The following is an 18,358-nucleotide window of genomic DNA, read 5'->3' on the forward strand; positions in this document are numbered from 1 at the left end:
CTCACAACATCTGGAAGTTTAGTTGCCCTTCCCAGGGGAACTGTGGCATCTCCAACTTTGGAAATTCATCCAGATGTTGAAGACACCTCCTCAGCCTCACTTACTGCCACTCTGCTGTGTACTGCAGGCAGCCATTTTAGATCCACCTTTTATAGTGTAGCACATGAGTTACCGTCACCACTAGAGAGAAATCTGGTACTAACGTAGGAGTGGGTTTTGACCTTCCAATGAGTCATCTAACTAGCTCAAGTTCCTTCCTTTTGATGACCCTCTCCCCCCAACTGCACCGTCACAGGCTCTTAATCTTGGGTACAAACATTTATCCCCTCTTAGGTGCTAGTATTCAAATGGAAAGCCTAGTAAAATAGCTTTCCCTCTCTCCCCTAACAACCAGAGGGAGGCTCCAGAGCTTCTAGGTCCCTTACTTGTTGGAAGAAGAAAAAAAAACTTAATAGGCTACTCCAATGCTGAATGCAAAGCTTGCCTGCTTTGGCACTTAATCCCGCAGTGACAGGGAGATTTTACTCAGTGAAAATCATGGCCAAGCTGCCATCGGTGCTGGTCACCCTAATGAGATCTACAGACAAACAGTGAATTGCTATAGATAAGGAAGGACTATTGGAGAGTTTCAGAGAGAGTGGAGAGACAGCATGGTACTTTACTAAACTTGAGGAATGAACTAAGGTTCAGGCGGGTTACTTTATTCAAGCATGCTGTGATGAAGCCTCTGAGTAGTGAGGAATCAGCAGAGGGCAGTGTAAATTCTTTTTATCCAGTCTAAATTTTTCCTTGCTAAATTTCATGTCATTACTCTAACCTTTACCTTCTTACACAACCTAAACAATTCTTCTCCCGTTTTGGTATTTACACTCCTCAAATACTTGCAGTTTGTTATCTAATCCCCTCCTTAGTAATTGCTTAGCCAGGTTATACAGCACAAAAAACTTTATTTTCTCTAATATCCTGCATGCAAACTGTATTAGAAAAGGCTTTACTGAGTGTACTTAATACAGTTACAAGAAAACAACTGCACAGAGAGATTGATAGAGAAAAAAATAATAATGTAGCTTAACTCTCTCCCCTGCCTGTCAGAGAGCTAGGAAGATGGGAGAAAGAGAAAAGACCAGAACACTGGTGGGATGAAAGTGCTACAAGACTCTCACACTGTTTGTCTGCAGTGTTCCAGAGGCTAATCTATTAGTTTAAAAGAAAACTACAGCAGTAGCTGGGGAGGAAACGTGTATACTGCTGCTTACCTTTTTCAACTCCTCGCTCATCTGATTTGCTTCTGCAACCAAAGGCATTAGCTTGATATAATCGTGGAATACTGCAAGAACACTAGGATCTGGTTTGCCATTCTTATGATTGACAACACCTTTAAGAAATGCAACATTCAATGTTAAACAGAGGAAGACGCTCCATTTTCAGGAAGAGTTTAAACTAGGGTTACTCATGGAGGGCAAATACTATCAGAGTGTGTGTGTGTGTGTAAAATATTCCCCAGAAACCTTTATATATTTTAATATGTACTCAAAATTTGATATGGTATCAATGGCACGGCCATTCACCAGTCAGTTGGTCCTCATGTGCTTGCTAGAGATGAGTCACAGCTAAAAAGTCTGGACCCCGGATTTAGATTTTAAACACAAGAAGTCTGGATGGATGTTTGGATCTGGAGATTTGCTTCAACCCATTATGAAGATTTGCAAAATTTGGTTGTGGAGTTGGATACAGTTTTCCAGCTTCCCTAAATTTTATAGGTGTTACTGTTCAGAAATATTTTTGGTTTATTATCTTTTGGAGAGAGGCAGTGATAGTAGTAATTAATATACTGTATTATACAGTTCCTTATCTCCCAAATAATTTTACAACTATATGGAATCACTGCACTTTTCTCTGGAATGGAGCCACCTGAGATGTGAAACATAGCAGCTGTTCAATAACATACAGCAACCTGACAACAGTTTAGCACATGGAGTCACATACAACAGTGTATTTGACTGAAACTGCAGGGAGCCATTTCTTTAAGAATGGTAAATTCCTACATTTACAAGTGCTTCTCAGGATTTCTCTGTTCTAATATCCACAAACCAAAATTTTGCCTTTGGGACTTGTAAGAGGGTGGGACTCACCCCTGCGGCACCTCCTGCTGGTCATTGGGAATTAGCTCTTTTCCAGCATGGAGTGCCCTCTGCAGGCCGCACAACTCTGGCCCCCAGTGTCCCTCATAGACCCCGGTGCCCCTTTCTCTGGGGTTCTGACCCCTGACAGTACCCCCACACTCTGCCTCTGGGTCTCCCCTTCCTGGGGAACCCCCAACCCACTATACGCACCTTGCCTCAGTCTGGGCTACTGCCAGTCATCACCAAGTCCCCACTCCCTGGAGCAGACTGCAGTGTAAAGGCCACTCATCATAGGCAAGGGGGGTTCAGACTTGCTGCTTTCCTCTGCCTCTCAGTACCTCTATGGGGCTTGGATGAGGCCCTACAGCCTGGAGAGTTGCCAGCCTGGAGCGCCCCTGCTCAGCCTGCTCCTTCCCCAGCCCTGCACCACCCTCAGTACCCTGTCAGGCAGGGAGCCACTCCTTGGGCCTCTGGCTCACAGTCTTTTTATACAGGCCAGCTGGGGCCTGATTGGGGTGTGGCCTAGCTGCGGCTGCTTCCCCAGTCAGCCATCCCCAGCCACAGCCCTTTCCAGGGTTGCTTTTAACCCCTTCTATTTTAGGAGTGGGGTAGCCACCCTGCTACAGGACTGAACAAGCACAAGTGTTACGTTTAAAAAAAAAAAGTACGAACATTTCATTTTAAGGAAAGACCTTTTGCAGTGTGATCTCCTAGATGCACTGCAAGACAAATGTAATTATATAAGAAAGTGGGAGCAAGAAGAGGAAGAGCAAATTTTAGGTGGGAGCTATTCGGAGAAGAGCAAGGAATAATTCCATTTCAGTAACAATATAAGAAAGTTACTATCAAGTTTTGTACCAGTAGTACACAACTCAGTAAGAACTGAAACAGTTTATCAAAACTAAGTACAGCTGATTGCAGGAGGAGTAGTGGAGCAAGGGGAAAGGTACACCACTTCTGGTGCTCCTGCCCACACGAAGCCTTCTGGAAGATAGCTATAGAAGAACACACATCATGGATTGCTCACTTGACAATCTTGACCTCTCAGGGAGCAATCTTGTGTGGACTTCTAGTCTGGGTGTTTAGGTTATTAAAAATAAACTGATCTAATTTCTTATGCCATGTCTGCACTGCAGCTGTGCTGATGTAGCGTAGTTTATTCCTATCTCGAAGGAAGGGGTTTTTCCATGTAGGTACTCCACCTCTCCAAGAGGTGGTAGCTAGGTCAACAGAACTCTAGTCTACAGTGAGTGCAAGGTCAACCTAACTCTAACCCATAGGGTGTGAGATTTTTCACAGCCCTGAGTGACAGCTAGGTAAACCTAAGTTTTAGGTGTTGACCAGGCCTTAGAAGCTGGTGATTGCTGCTTACTGGGGAAGTTTGATTTTTTTTTTTTAAAATAAATACTTCAAGTACTTTTGAAATAACATGGGAAATCCTGGTGAGTAATAAATTGACATATACTTGAAATGAGAGATAATTCTGGGAGACATGACAGGCAATCAATTAACTTATTCTGAGAGACTATGCAAAAACTCAGAACATCTTTTGTTTATTCACAACAGTACAGTATAACCCCCCAAATATACACTAATGCTACAGGTGTTAGGTTTTAAAAACACGTACATGGATACTGGAGACAAAACATACATAATAAATATTGTTTTAATGAATGAATTAGCTTTCTCTGTGTATTAGAATAACTTTTAAAAATCTAAAATGTAAAACATTTACAAAATAGAAGAATTTGGGTAGGTAAAATGCGATTGGTAGGCTCTCATCTTTCCCATGAGGCAAAGTGCAGCATCAGGACCACATTAAGTCTAGCTGCAAAAAGGAAAGGTAGATTTAGAAGTACTCTCCTCACACCCACATTCACCTCACAGAACTATGTTAGCTCAGTACACAAGCAGTAATGCTTACCAAGTTTATCTACACTGAAGCCCTCTGCTGCCGCCAGCTCTGACTGAAAGAAATCATAATCATATCTGACCAAGTCCTCATTGGTGCGTTCTGCAGGAAATCCAACATAAAGGTAAGCACTGTTTGATCCCAAAATAACACGATCCTGAAGATTAAAGTACATGGTGCTGGTTAAACTCAAGGATGTGACGTTTCTCACTTCAAGTGCTTTCTTTTTATGTGTTTGCTATCTGCAAACTGATATGCAGAAAGCTGCTATCCCATAAGGAAGGCGAAGGGACTGAAGAAATGTGCTATCTGAAAGGAGATAAGAGTGAATATCCAGTATTCACAGAATCACAGAATATCAGGGTTGGAAGGGACCTCAGGAGGTCATCTAGTCCAACCCCCTGCTCAAAGCAGGGCCAATCCCCAATTAAATCATCCCAGCCAGGGCTTTGTCAAGCCTGACCTTAAAAACGTCTAAGGAAGGCGATTCTACCACCTCCCTAGGTAACGCATTACAGTGTTTCACCAGCTAGGAAAGGAAGTACCCTAGGATAGCTAAGAATGACAACAGGGTAGTGACTGAACAAAGCACTCTAGAAATCATAACAGCAATAAACATGGCAATAGAAGTTGGGAGAAACTGGTTAACTTTTCAGCCTTACAGCATTTCTGTAATAGAAAAAAGCTCCTGCTCAGTACTTTACATGTCTACTACTTATTGCTTACCAGAGTAAAAATGAAACTAGATAACAACTACTTGATGCTTCCATGAGTAAGACATTACTTCTGGGGAAATTCTGCGTCATTGTGCAATGCAGAATTTTGCAGAAATTATTGTTGTGCATTTAGAATTTCCTTTCTCCCACAGAAATGGACTGCAGTGCTGCTGGTCGCCACTAGGGGCTGCTGGACCTGGCAGAGCTCAGCTCCCACATAGAAGACACTGCTGAGGGGAAAGGGAAGGAGCTAGAGGGTTTGTGTGCGTCTGTATTGTTACAGACATACTTGCTGACAAGTATTTTGAAAGAAATTACCAAAATAATTGAAACTGGTGTAATTATGTAGTGTTATTTTGACAAAATCTGCAGAATTTAGCAGAACTTTAAAATATTGTGTGCTGAATTTTTAATTTTTTGGTGCAGAATGCCCCCAGGAGTCAGACATGCATCTTAAACCATTAAACAACAGTGGTTAACATTCAGGTCTGTACTAAACATACTAAGGTTAACGACATTCTTTTGACTTAAGCTTCAGTAGTAAAGAAAGGTTACTTACCTATAACTGGAGTTCTTCAAGATGGGCTTTGCATAGTTACACTTATGGGTACTGTGCCCCCTTGCGGCGGAACCCTCTTCTAGCAGTGTCAGCTAGAGCGCTTTCATGCCCCAGCTCCTCCCCTCAGCGTCCCAATGCACTGAGGGTGAGACTATACAGGGGCATAACATGCTCTCCACCTCAGTTCCTTCCACCGCAAAGCCAGATACACAATCACGGGGACTCTGACAGAGGAGAAGGAGGGTGGGAAGTGAATATCCAGAGCCATTTTGAAGAATTCTGGTTACAGGTAAGAACTTTCATTTCTTTCTGAGTGGTTATGCATATTTCTAGACAGTCATTTCCCATTTTGTATTCGTGCAAGTGATTATTCCATCCTAAGGGTAGTACTTCGCATTTGTCCTTACTGAATTTCATCCCATTTAATTCAGACCATTTCTCCAGTTTGTCACTGTCATTTTGAATTTGAATCCTGTCCTCCAAAGCACTTGCAACCCTCTCCCATCTTAGTATCGTCCACAAACATTATAAGTATACTCTCTATGCCATTATCCAAATCATTTATGAAGATATTGAATAGAACTGGACCCAGGATAGATACCTGTGGGATCCTACTCAATATGCCCTTCCAGCCTGACTGAACCACTTATAACTTCTCAGAATATGGTTTTCCAACCAGTTGTGTACCAACCTTACAGTAAGTTCATTTAAGCCAGTGGTTCTCAACCTATTTATCATTGTGGGCTGCATGCCACAGGTTGAGAATCACAGTGCGCTCCCCACAGAATCACCCCCACAAACCCCTATGCCCAGCGCCTCCCACACAGAGACCCCATCCGCAAAGTGAGACCAGGAGTGGAGCTCCAAGTGGGGTGGGCTGGCAGCAGGGACCCTGGACACCACTGTGTGGGGCCCAGCGGCAGCCCCGACACTGGACCCGGCAGCTCTGGACCCCGCCAAGCCCCACCACATGGGACTGGCAGCCCCATACCCTGCTGAACCCCATCACGCAGGGCCGGCTGGTGATCCTGACCCCACTGTGCCGTGCCCTGCCGGGAAGGGCAGCCCAGACTCTGTGGTGCTGAGTGGTCAGGCAGCCAGTAACCTGGATCTGCATAGCCTGCGGCCTTTAGCACGCAGCTGTGGCCCAGCCATGTGCTAATTGGGCTGCACTCGGCCCGTGGGTTGAGAACTGTTGATTTAGGCTATATTTCTCTAGTTTGTTTATGAGAAGGTCAGGAGAGAGAATATCAAAACTCTTACTAGAGTCAAGATATATATTTCTTTTACTGCATCCCCCCATCCACAATGCTTGTTGCCTTGTCAAAGGAGGATATCAGGTTGGTTTGACACATTGATGTTGACTGAACATGACTGCTCAAGTGCAGACAGAGTTACAGTCAGATCATCCATACTGTCAGGTGAAGGGTCTGCAGGCACTGGTGAAAGATGCTGCCCCCTTCCTGGGACAGAAAATCTGGAGACAGAAAGAGGCGTGTGAAGATTCCAGACAGCTGAAGGAGATTTGTGAACCATGGTTAACAAGGCCAAGCTCGGGCAATGGGCCTCATCCTTGCTTTGTCCTCACGTATCTTTCTTATCCCCTTTTGTATCAAAGGAAAAGGCATACATTAAAACCTGCCCTCACTGTAGAAGGAAAGTCTTTAAACCACAATTTGAGGACTTCAATAGCTCAGACATAAGTTAGGGGTTTGTTACAGGAGTTGGTGGGTGAGATTCCATGGCCTGCGTTGTGCAGGAGGTCAGACTAGATGATCATAATGGTCCCTTCTGACCTTAAAGTCTGTGATTCTATTTGACAGAGACAGATTGTGCCTGCTTGCTCTGCAACAGAAATAGCACATTTTCCATTGAGCCTTGTCACAAACAAGTCCATCATTTGTTGATCTCATCTGGAAAGAATAGTCTGAACCAGCTGATCCTTCAGGGATCATTCATGCATCTGGGAGCTGCTCCTGCTGAGACAATCTGCAACTACATTATTCCAGTACATTGATAAGCAACGTTCTTTCATGAGTATCCCCCCCACTCAACCATTGATTGACACTTCCAACGTCACTGTCCAGGATGGACACTGAACTGCACACCCATGAGCATGTTCATCCTACTTCACCACCCGTCTAGAGAGGCTATGATGTTCTGAGGCCTGGTACTCAACAGCTGAAGACTGTCCCAACTTGGGCTGTAAACCTGGGACATCTAGTGGGGCATAGGTCTCATTCTCAGATGGGCAAACAGAGTCATATATGTTCTGGCTGCCATAAACCCCATGAGACCCAGGAAGAACCTTACTCTCTGTCTGGGGCAACTTTGAATCTTTAATAGGCATTGCTTCATTCCGAGAAACCGGTCTTCTAGCAGCCCAAGCTGCCATAATGACAGAACACTCTGGAACCAAGGAGGTAGCTGGGACCAGAACAGAAGTTGGATCAGGAAACAACAACAGGTCTGAAGGTTCAATCATCAGATCTGAAGATACACATGGACTCATCTCCTTCATTATTGAAACTATAGGTCTCCTGTTAGGATCCATAGCGGCCCTAGCCAAATTAGACAGGTGCAAGAGTTCTGATGCATGGGAACTGGCATTGTTAACATTGGCCGTCTTGCTCCTATGCTTCTTTTTCGTTGATACTGCAGCATCTGAGGTTGAAGGCGCTAGCAGCCCTTGTTCAGAGGCACTGCTTATATCCATCTTCAGGGATCCAGAAGAGGCATTTGGAACCAATCCTGGTCCTGCAGCTGCAGAGGTACAGAACAGACAATGATGGCTGAACTGATCCCTGACTTGTTTTCTGGAACAGGAAGAATCTGACCACGCTGCCCTTGGACGTATCTCACCTTGTGGGCTTGACTGAGGGAGCGGCAGAAACAGAGTCTGGTCCTCATAGGGGCTGCAGCTTCATGGAACCCTGCAGTAAGCTAGAACCTGGAGGCCACTGGAGCTGAGGCTGCTTTTTCGACCTTGGAACAGATGACTGAATGGGTCCAGAAGGTGTAGCCCCGAGGGTTTCCTTCAGCAGAAGGAGCTGCAGACGAGCCTCCCTGTCCTTGTGGGTTCTGGAGGTGAAGGTCTCGCAGATGGCCCAGATACTTCAGATAATGCACATGGTCGTATGATACTGAGAAGACAGCTGTGCAGGAAGCATGTCTCTTAAATCCTGGCTTTTTTTTTTTTTTTTTTTTGCTTCTTCAGTTCCTCCATATCCTGGAACTAAGGAAATAACATAACTACTTGCTGACTAACTTCAGTAGAACCTCAGAGTTATGAACACCCGAATTACAAATCGACCAGTCAACCACACACCTCTCATTTGGAACTGGAAGCACATAATCAGGCAGCAGCAGACACAAAAGGAAAAGCAAATACTGTACAGTATTGTGTTAAAAGTAAACTGCTAAAAAATAAAGGGAAAGTGTTAAAAAATATTTGACAAGGTAAGGAAAGATTTTTTGCTTGTTTTGTTTAAATTAAGATGGTTAAAAGCAGCATTTCTCTCCTACTTAGTAAAGTTTCAAAGCTGTATTAAGTCAATGTTCACTTGTAAACTTTTGAACGAACCATAATGTCTTGCTCAGAGTTACGAACAACCTCTATTCCCAAGGTGTTTGTAACTCTGAGGTTCTAGTATATGTAAACTAACACTAACTAGAAGAAAAGGAGTACTTGTGGCACCTTAGAGACTAACCAATTTATTTGAGCATAAGCTTTTGTGAGCTACGGCTCACTTCATCGGGTGCATACTGTGGAAAGTTTAGAAGATCTTATTATATACACACAAAGCATGAAACAATACCTCCTCCCACCCCACTCTCCTGCTGGTAATAGTGATCTAAAGTGATCACTCTCCTTACAATGTGTATGATAATCAAGTTGGGCCATTTCCAGCACAAATCCAGGTTTTCTCACCCTCCGCCTCCCCCCCCCCCCACAAACTTGACTCTCCTGCTGGTAAAAAAAAGGGGGGGGGGTGAGAAAACCTGGATTTGTGCTGGAAATGGCCCACCTTGATTATCATACACATTGTAAAGAGAGTGGTCACTTTGGATGGGCTATTACCAGCAGGAGAGTCGAGTTGGGGGGGGGGGGGGGCGGAGGGTGAGAAAACCTGGATTTGTGCTGGAAATGGCCCAACTTGATTATCATACACATTGTAAGGAGAGTGATCACTTTAGATAAGCTATTACCAGCAGGAGAGTGGGGTGGGAGGAGGTATTGTTTCATGCTTTGTGTGTATATAATAAGATCTTCTAAACTTTCCACAGTATGCATCCGATGAAGTGAGCCGTAGCTCACAAAAGCTTATGCTCAAATAAATTGGTTAGTCTCTAAGGTGCCACAAGTACTCCTTTTCTTTTTGCGAATACAGACTAACACGGCTGTTACTCTGAAAACTAACTAGAAGAAAACAAGACCCAAGCGTTGAAGAGACAGGAAGGGTTCACATCTGTTCTGGCATGCAGTTGGGAAGGAAACAAGGTGGAGAGGGTGGTCCACCCCACATAGTCTCACCCTCAGTGTGTTGGGATACTGGGGGTGGGGGTGGTGTGTGGAGTATGAGAGTGCTCTCGCTCAGGGGTTCTCAACCTTTTTCTTTCTGAGGCCCCCCCGCAACGTGTTATAAAAACGTCACGGCCCACCTGTGCCACAGTAACTGGTTTTCTGCATATAAAAGCCAGGGCTGGCGTTAGGGCAGGGCAATTGCCTGTGGTCCCATGCCACAGGGCCCCCCTCCTAAAGCAATATTGGTCAGGCTTGGGCTTCAGCCCCAGGTGGCAGTGCTCAGGGCCCCAGACTTCAGCCCCATGCAGGGGTGCTTTGGCTTTCTGCCCTGGGCCCCAGCGAGTCTAACACTGGCCATGCTTGGAGGACCCCCTGAAACCTCCTCACGGCCCCCCCCCCAGGGAGCCCTGGACCCCTGGTTGAGAACCACTGTTCTAGCGGACACTACTTGAAGAGGGTTCTACTGCAAAGTACCACAAGGTGGCGCGGTACCTATGAGTAGGAATATGCAGAGCCACTCAAATAGGAGCTATGTATTTTTAAAAGGGGCAGGTACTCATTTAAAATGTACTGTCCCTAGAATACCTCAAGTCCCAATCCTACAACTCTTATTCCCACAAGTAATCTTTACTCAACATGAAAGTCACTAGTGCTATATTCTGGACAGAGATTACTCAGGCAAGTAAGGATTACAAGAATTAGCTCTTTTCTTCTCCAAAATACCTTTTTTTTAAATGGGTACCGTCTTTTTAAAAACACATGGTTACTCCTGTTTATTAAGTTAACCTATTTATTAAAAGTTACAGTAATTATCTATAATGTTCTCCCTACTTAGAGAAACGATTTCAGGTTAGAATTTTTAAGAATCTTTCTGCAATCCTCATTCTTGATTCTTTCATTCTCCAGGAAAACTTACCAAATGCTGCAGTTTAGTTTTCATAGTGATGGGTACACCATTGACAACAACTTTGCACTTTTCCCGTGGCGTTATGGTAACTTTACCCTCAGTATTTGTGAATGTAGCATGCTTGTCTAAAATGCTGAAAGATAAAATACTTTTTGCAATTCATGGATCTCTTAAGAATCAAGCTAAAAGTAAACATTTCCCATCTCAAAATCCTGGAAAAAAATATTTATTCTAATTTTGAAGATAGTAAACTTTTACTTGTATTCCAGTAGCTCCTACAATGTGCTAGGTAGGCACTGTCCACATCACCCAACCTGAGAGAAACTGCCTCTCCTCCACAGGACATATACCATGCTTGAGATCAGCAGAGGCACCAAAACTGAAGCTCCCTTGGAATAGAACAGAAGTCGCTGCTGGCAGGGCATTCTTTGAGGGCCCCATGACTTTGGGATTCAACTCCCTTAACTTGGTGCAAAATAGCATAAATTTGTAGACCCTCAATGCATTCTGCAAAGCCTATTACTGTTGAGCAGGCATTTGGCAAGGGCTGATCTGGCTGGTGGTGGGGTTTCTTTCGGGAATTTGGGTGAGGAGATACTGATTCGGTTTGTGATGCGATTTGCTGCTGGGTGGCTATCTGTACAGGGGAGAACGTGCTGCAGTTGTAGATCTGTAATGATGTTTGTTGTGTGTTTTTATTTGATGGCAAGGACACCCAGAATCCGGGATAAGCCTTATTGTGTATCTATTTAAATCCAAATAAATAAATACCCTGAAGAACTCATGAGCTAAAGCCCTGTGTAACATGTAACATGATTTAATTGGGGATCAGTCCTGCTTTGAGCAGGGGGTTGGACTAGATGACCTCCTGAGGTCCCTTCCAACCCTGATATTCTATGATTCTATGTCACACAGTTGCTAAAATCAGTTCAACTCTATTGGCGTTAGCAATGGTGGAAGTATAATGTAGATGTGCTGCTGGCATTTTACATGCTGCCTCATCGAAGCCTGTTCAGATCAGGTCTAACGGACTTTTTTTTAAAAAAAAAACCACAAAGTTTGTCTCTCACTCTCATGTTTTGTCATGTGTTTTGTGAGCTGCACTGTCTCAAAAGCATGCAGCTACCTTGGTGGGTTATGATGCAGCCACTGAGGTAGCTGGTTTTGGAGCGGCTGATGGCCTTGAAAACATGAGCTCTAAGTGGCTCAAAAGCTTGTCTCACTCACCAACAGAAGTCGGTCCAATAAAAGACATTACCTCGTGCACCTTGTCTCTCTAGCTCATCAGGACTAAAGTCCCCAAATTAAGAGTAAATCAGTATTTTTGAAGTTGTTGTATAGGTTTTTAGCTTTATGACAATTCAATAGCTGAACTTTGAATTAAATATTGAAATTTAACTTAACACTTGTTACAGTTTTGAAAAGGGCATTTTTCAGAAACAATACATCATACACTCAATGAGTTTCCCCCTAGCCTATTTTTCCTCCATTCTTCATAAAATGGGTTCATGGTACAATAGCCAAGTTCTCACAGCTCATATATACACAATATAACATACATTCCTCTGGTTAAAAAAGACACAGGCTATTGTGTCTTGTCTCTTACTAATGTATATATACTTACCCTAAACCTTTAAGGGTTATTGCATTTGAGGCTGACTGACCAACATCACATGAACCTGAAAGAATTAAGTTTTTGGCATAAGTGATGTGCTCTGGGTAACAACAGTTACACTCACCACTTAAAATAATTGCATTTCAACTTTTTTCTCCTATGTGAATCTGATGAGTTGTGCTTGACTGAGAGACCTGTCATGTTCTTGCTATTATCTGAATATTAAATATATTTTTAATGCTTTTAATGTATTCTGGGTCCTGATTTATATAAAAGGTTCCACACTTGGCTTCTGATTTTGCACCCACAAATTATGGAGGCATTTTATAACGTTTAGAAATGGAGCTATTCCTGACACAGAGGATATTTAGTCCTGTGGACTAAATGCCATGTGCACAACACCTAATTGGTCTGTGAGCTGCCTGATCCTCATTCGTTGAGCCAGCCCTCCAAACTGCAGCTCCTGAAAAGAAAATGTTGCTAGTGGAAGAACCAGCGTTTTGTAGGCAAAGGAGAAGAACCAGATGGAATCAGGTGACAAATGGTGGAAGCTGGATCAGATATCAATAAATTAACTTGCAAAGTGACGGGCATATTTCCAGCTATTAGCGACTGACACCCAGCAAGTCTCAGATGATTACTTTCACAGGTTAGGTTTATATTGTATTTTAATACCCGAAAACATTCCTCTAATTTGAATCCTTTTAAGTGAGCTTTGCCACATTAACAAACAAAAGGAGCACGTTTGACAGCGGAAAAAAACAGCTTAGACAAGATTAGACCCTGAAAAAACACGACAATCTCATTACATGTATGTGTGGCTGAGCAACACGATACTTGAGCATATATTAGCACAACAGCATTTCTGTTATGATGAATCATAAGGTACAGAAAGAAGCATTCCTACGAGCTATGTAAATTCGTGCAGCTCTTAATACTAGAATATGAAGCAAATACAATAGAGTACCGTCCTGAATGAAGTGCTTGAGAACCCCGGAGAGCTGAGGGTCTTCATTGATATTCAAGAGATATGGGAATGTCTCCATCATCCGTCTCTCCTGATAAAGAGTTCAGATTCACATTATTTTAGGGTGACATGTTGGAAAGCGCCAAATGACAGCTGATAATATACATGGAGGATTACTTTTTTCCTCTTTTGTTAAGGAGATCATAAACACTGGCTGTTCAAGGACATCCTGAAAAATATCTAAATACCAAACATTCACAAGACTAAACAATAGATAATAAATTGTCACACAAACATTTCCCAAAACACAATCAAACTGTTTTTCAAAAAATGCCCAGATGCTACAAAGGTGGAACTATAAAAGTAGGTAGAAAAATGGTTAGTTTGATTAATGATTCAATTACAATTCATGTTGTTTAGGTTATTATTAGCCTCACTTCAGCTTTAGTAAGTTTTAGAAAGATGCAGACAGTTGTTTTTACATATTATACTCATGGATTATGTTAGCTCACACTCTGTTATTGGTGGTGCTGTTTTATATCATGAAATAAAATATAGGCTCAAAAAGAGGGCACTCTTTAGGAATTTCCCTCTGGCCTACTATCTGTTAAGTGGCATAGGCATAATATTTATTATTATTCATTGTTCGTATTGCAGTAGCATCCAGAAGGCTCAGTCAGGATCAGAGTCCCACAGGGAGAAGCACTGTACAAACATTCTGTCAAAGATCATCCCTGCTCCTAAGACCTTACAGTCTAATTTAAGACTGGACACAAAAAGTGGGTGTAACAGTGAATCAGAAAGAACAGGGGAGGATGCATGAAACAGTAATAAGATACACTGATGTAGGCTAATTATGCAGACAGCTAGATAATTGTGAGCAAACTTTTAAAAATAAATACACTATAAAATATAAATAAATATCATGTATCCAAACTGACCATCCATGTAGCCATTATCAGTTGGCAGTTACCGTGTGTGTCATAGTAGAAAGGGGTCTTGAGGCGGGATTCAAAGGAGGAAATGGTAGTGGCTTTGCTGACTAATTCAGGGAAACCATTCAAAACAAAGGATGTCTTGGAAGAAAACACAAAGGTGATTTGGGAAGAAGAAGGCACATGATTGATGGAGGCGGACTTCATCAGCAGATTGCAGATGACAGGAATGAAGAGATAAGACACAAGAGACAATAAATTGGGAGGGGCTAACTTATAACTTGCCATAACATGGATCTTCCTATCCCCTCTCCTTCCCTTAATTCAAAGGTAAGATGGTATTTTTAAATACATGCCAAAGCTTTTTTCATTTGGGAAAAAAAGTCTAGAAAAAATTTGTATTAAGAATGGTTACTTTTAACACTCCAGTTAAAAAAGTTATATTATTTGAAAGAATAAGTCAGAAAACATTGTAAATGTTTGTTAAAGTTAGTTACTCATATTTCATTTAAAGGGGAAATCTTTAGTTCTATCCCTCAGTGCTTGGAAGTGATACAGGCCTGGGTCTTGTAAGTTTTGTACATAATTTGATTTTCTTTATATACAGATGCTGTGTTTCCAAAAGTAACCACTCCTCCTCATAATCAGATTAAATGGAACAATAATGGCTATAAACAAAAGATGTTATAACTGATTATTATATAACACAGTTTAAGTGGCGTGCTTTTGCAATTTATCCAAACTTAAAGGCACAAGAAGAGGCAATGCTATTTAGAAGAAAAAAAAACTTCAAAAGTACTGTATCTTTTAAAGCAAGCCAAGTGTGGACAGACATGGTAGCCAAAGGAAGACTAGAAAGGAACTATAGTAAGTCTATAATTCACACTGCCCTTTAAAGAAAAAGCTTACCTGAGTAATTGCAGCATACTGCTGTTCCCATTCCTTCCGAGCTTCTTCCAGCCGATATTCCCATGTTAGCTGAATAGTCTGAATCCGCAGTTCATTTTCAGCCAGCAAACATTGCAGCTCTTCTGGAAGGGGAGAGAGGGAGGAAATTTCAGCTAGGATGTGTGTACATACAAAGACACAAAACCCCTGTGAATTTAATCTTCATTTATTAATTTTTAACTTCCAAAAGAAGTACCTGTTTTGATAACGTCTGAATAACCATTATAAAGTGATTAAATCATAATATAGCATCTCCGAATTTACAGATAGAAATACAGGAGCTCCGTTAGCTCCCTCTGTTAATGCAGCAACTTTCAGATGCAAAGTTTAGAAAGCAAGCTGGACTCTTGGCAGTCCTCTGCTAAAGGAAAAGAAAAAGATCTAAATTCAGAAGTGTCCTTGGAATGGTCTTTCTACTCTTCTTGTATGTGTCAGATAACCTCTCTGTGACTGACTCCCATCTGTAAAATAGAGATGGTACCTGCCCGCCTCACAAGCATGTTGTGAAGATTACTGCTGCCAACCCTCATGAGTTTATGCTAGTCTTGTTACATTTGGGGGAGGTGTGTGTATGTGATTTTTTTTTTTAAACCCCAACTACTGGAATCATGTGATTACATGAAAATCTCAGCTTTTATATTTTTAAACAGTTTTTAGCCCTTATGGTTGTGGAGAAAAATCTGAAAATAAGAACTGGCTATACCCTGAAGGTGCAGAAACTGGAAGCAAGTAAAAAGAGTATACACTTTACTATTTCAGTAAAAAGTCTCATGATTTTTAAGCCAATCTTATGATTTTTATAGGGCTTGACTCATGGTTTTTGAACGCTTGAGATTGGCAATAATGGGTTTAATGTTCTGTAAAGTGCTTTGACAGCAGCTGATGAGACATGCTATGCCAGTGTTAAATATTTTTAGTAATATTACGTGACCATCTGTAAAACTACATATGCTCGATAGCTTTACCTTGTTCCTTAGAGGGTCTCCAACTTTCTCTTTTGTCCAGTTCAGAAGACAGAACGTCTCATGAACCTATCCCTCCTTTCAACTCTACCAGTCCCCCTTTGCTGTTAATGCCATGGGCCACTAGAAAGGGTTCCAGATGCCATTTTGAGAAAAACGGATGCATCTGGTACTTGTAGTTCCTTTAGCACGATTAACTTTGTAATACATACTGGTTTCATCTGCTACTGTTTTCCCAGAGTTTCCAAGCCCAGTCAGTCTGGACAACAGTTTGTTATTTTCCGCTTTCAGCTCCATTATATGCTTCTCCATTGGACTTGCATTTATTACTGCTTTGTTCTTGATCTTTTTTGTTCTTTCACATATGCAAATATGAAAAAAAGAAGAAGAAAAAAAGAGGCCAGTCAGTTATTACACCATGATGCAGCCAGCCTCAGCACAGAGCCTTGACGGGTGGAGAAGAGCTTTCCTAGGCAAAAATGCTTTTTTCCTATTTTTTTCAGAAATATTAAGTGGAGTTTTGGAACTTTACAGATAAAAACACCAGCACTTTCTCAGGTGCTGCAGGCATACTAGGTCTTCCCCTGCATTGGAAACAGGAGTCCCAGCCCTTTTTTCCCCTCTACCAGCACAGTAACCATCCCCTTCTTTCCCAGCTGGCTCTTTTCGTAGGGTCTTGTTGCAGTGGTACAACCACAAAAACAAGATGTCAAATCAGACCAGGAAGTAAGAATGCACTAAGTCTGAAGTCACACAGAAGACACGAACAGGATAGTAAGAAGTTGGGTTTGCAGGGACATGCTCTCACCATCCTCTCAAGCAGTTGCACATGTGCCCCACTGCTGGCTCCTAGTCCAATTCTCAGCCCAGGAAACATCAGGGGGAGGCAACATGTGCATGCTGCAGCAGAGACTGAGAAATGGGGACTTCCTGGTACAGAGCCCACAGCAGACCTATGCTGAAAGACTGGATACTTAGGAAAGGTAGAGAGTGAGTGAGGATGTCTTGGGAGAGCAAGGAAACCTCTTCAAAGAGTCATAATTGGGGTTAGAAGATGATTAGGAGGGTGAGGAAGATAGAGAAGTAAGCTGGAGTGGAGTAAGAGACATATGTTGGAGGTCCAAGGTTCCCAGGACAATATATAACCACCATTCTCCATACAATTTAGTGATCAGAAACCTCACTCTTAATGTCTAAGGATAAGCTCCTAATTTACTACTTCAATCCACTGCTTTTGTTTATTCAAGTTTCATACACTTTAAAAACAGTTTAAAAACACTGCAGTCTCTTTTTATTTTGCCTGGGTGTCTGGCTGCATCTTGGACCCACAGCAGAAATGCAAACAATTTTACAGTTCCTGAAAAACCACAAAACTATACCTCTCAGCATATCGTAATGTTGACAAAGTCTCTTCATAGCAGATGTCTGCTGGACTTACAGCTGCAATCTGTGAATACATACAAAAAGTGTTAGTACAATTTAAATTCCCTATTTGAGTTCTGTTTATTGGTTTTACAATCACCAAAGATATTACAGGTCAGAGAAGGTTTACAAAGGACAAATCCATTGGTTAACCCCTTAAACATAAAGAGAGTCCTTAGCGTCACTAAGACAGCAAGTCACTTTTTGTAATACAGAAATTATGATGATGATGATGATGAACCACCACCATCTTTAGAGGTCGTGCAAGGAAAATGAAGAGAGAGATTTTAAACAGATTAACCTAATTTGTACAAAATTAGTCATGTAGGCCTGGATCCTGAATACCTTTATTTACACTGGTAGTCCTTACTCAAGCAAATAGTTCCAAGACTTCAAAGGGACTACTCGTATGATCAAGATGTGGAGAATATGGCCTTTGGTTTGTTTCACACTCCACCGAGGAATGGAAGACTCAAGTTTGAAGAAAACTGGCTCAATAATTTAAAAGTTACGAAAATTTAGACGTCAGCATTTTCATGCATGCACACCAGCCCCTTCCGATTCATTTTCTTGCTACCCTCACTTAACAGCACTGTAGAAATGGATAGTCAGTTGGAGGCAATGACAGAATCAAGGGGAGTTCTGCTTTATTTAGGATGGCAAAATCTGGCCCACGGCATGGATGATCAACAGTGGGCACCAAAGAAAATAGTAGAGACCAGTTTTCAAAAGGCCATATACAAAAAAGTGCATGCACTTTTGTGCAC

General features: G+C 42.1%; 1 protein-coding gene across 1 annotated transcript in view; it reads right to left on the reverse strand.

Moving 5' to 3' along the window:
* LOC125634868 (kinesin-like protein KIF28) overlaps positions 1 to 18,358 on the reverse strand; it is a 57,739-nt gene that overhangs the window by 18,528 nt on the left and 20,853 nt on the right. Inside the window, exons 8-15 of the mRNA XM_048846208.2 lie at positions 17,549 to 17,616; positions 16,368 to 16,524; positions 15,169 to 15,246; positions 13,325 to 13,415; positions 12,367 to 12,421; positions 10,752 to 10,875; positions 4,048 to 4,192; positions 1,257 to 1,375 (exon numbers count right to left, since the gene is read on the reverse strand). Coding sequence (XP_048702165.1) covers positions 1,257 to 1,375; positions 4,048 to 4,192; positions 10,752 to 10,875; positions 12,367 to 12,421; positions 13,325 to 13,415; positions 15,169 to 15,246; positions 16,368 to 16,524; positions 17,549 to 17,616 — 837 coding nt within the window. The remainder of the gene's footprint in view (positions 1 to 1,256; positions 1,376 to 4,047; positions 4,193 to 10,751; positions 10,876 to 12,366; positions 12,422 to 13,324; positions 13,416 to 15,168; positions 15,247 to 16,367; positions 16,525 to 17,548; positions 17,617 to 18,358) is intronic.

The sequence above is a fragment of the Caretta caretta genome, chromosome 3 (genome assembly GCF_965140235.1).
Source record: "Caretta caretta isolate rCarCar2 chromosome 3, rCarCar1.hap1, whole genome shotgun sequence".
Classification (NCBI taxonomy): domain Eukaryota; kingdom Metazoa; phylum Chordata; order Testudines; family Cheloniidae; genus Caretta; species Caretta caretta.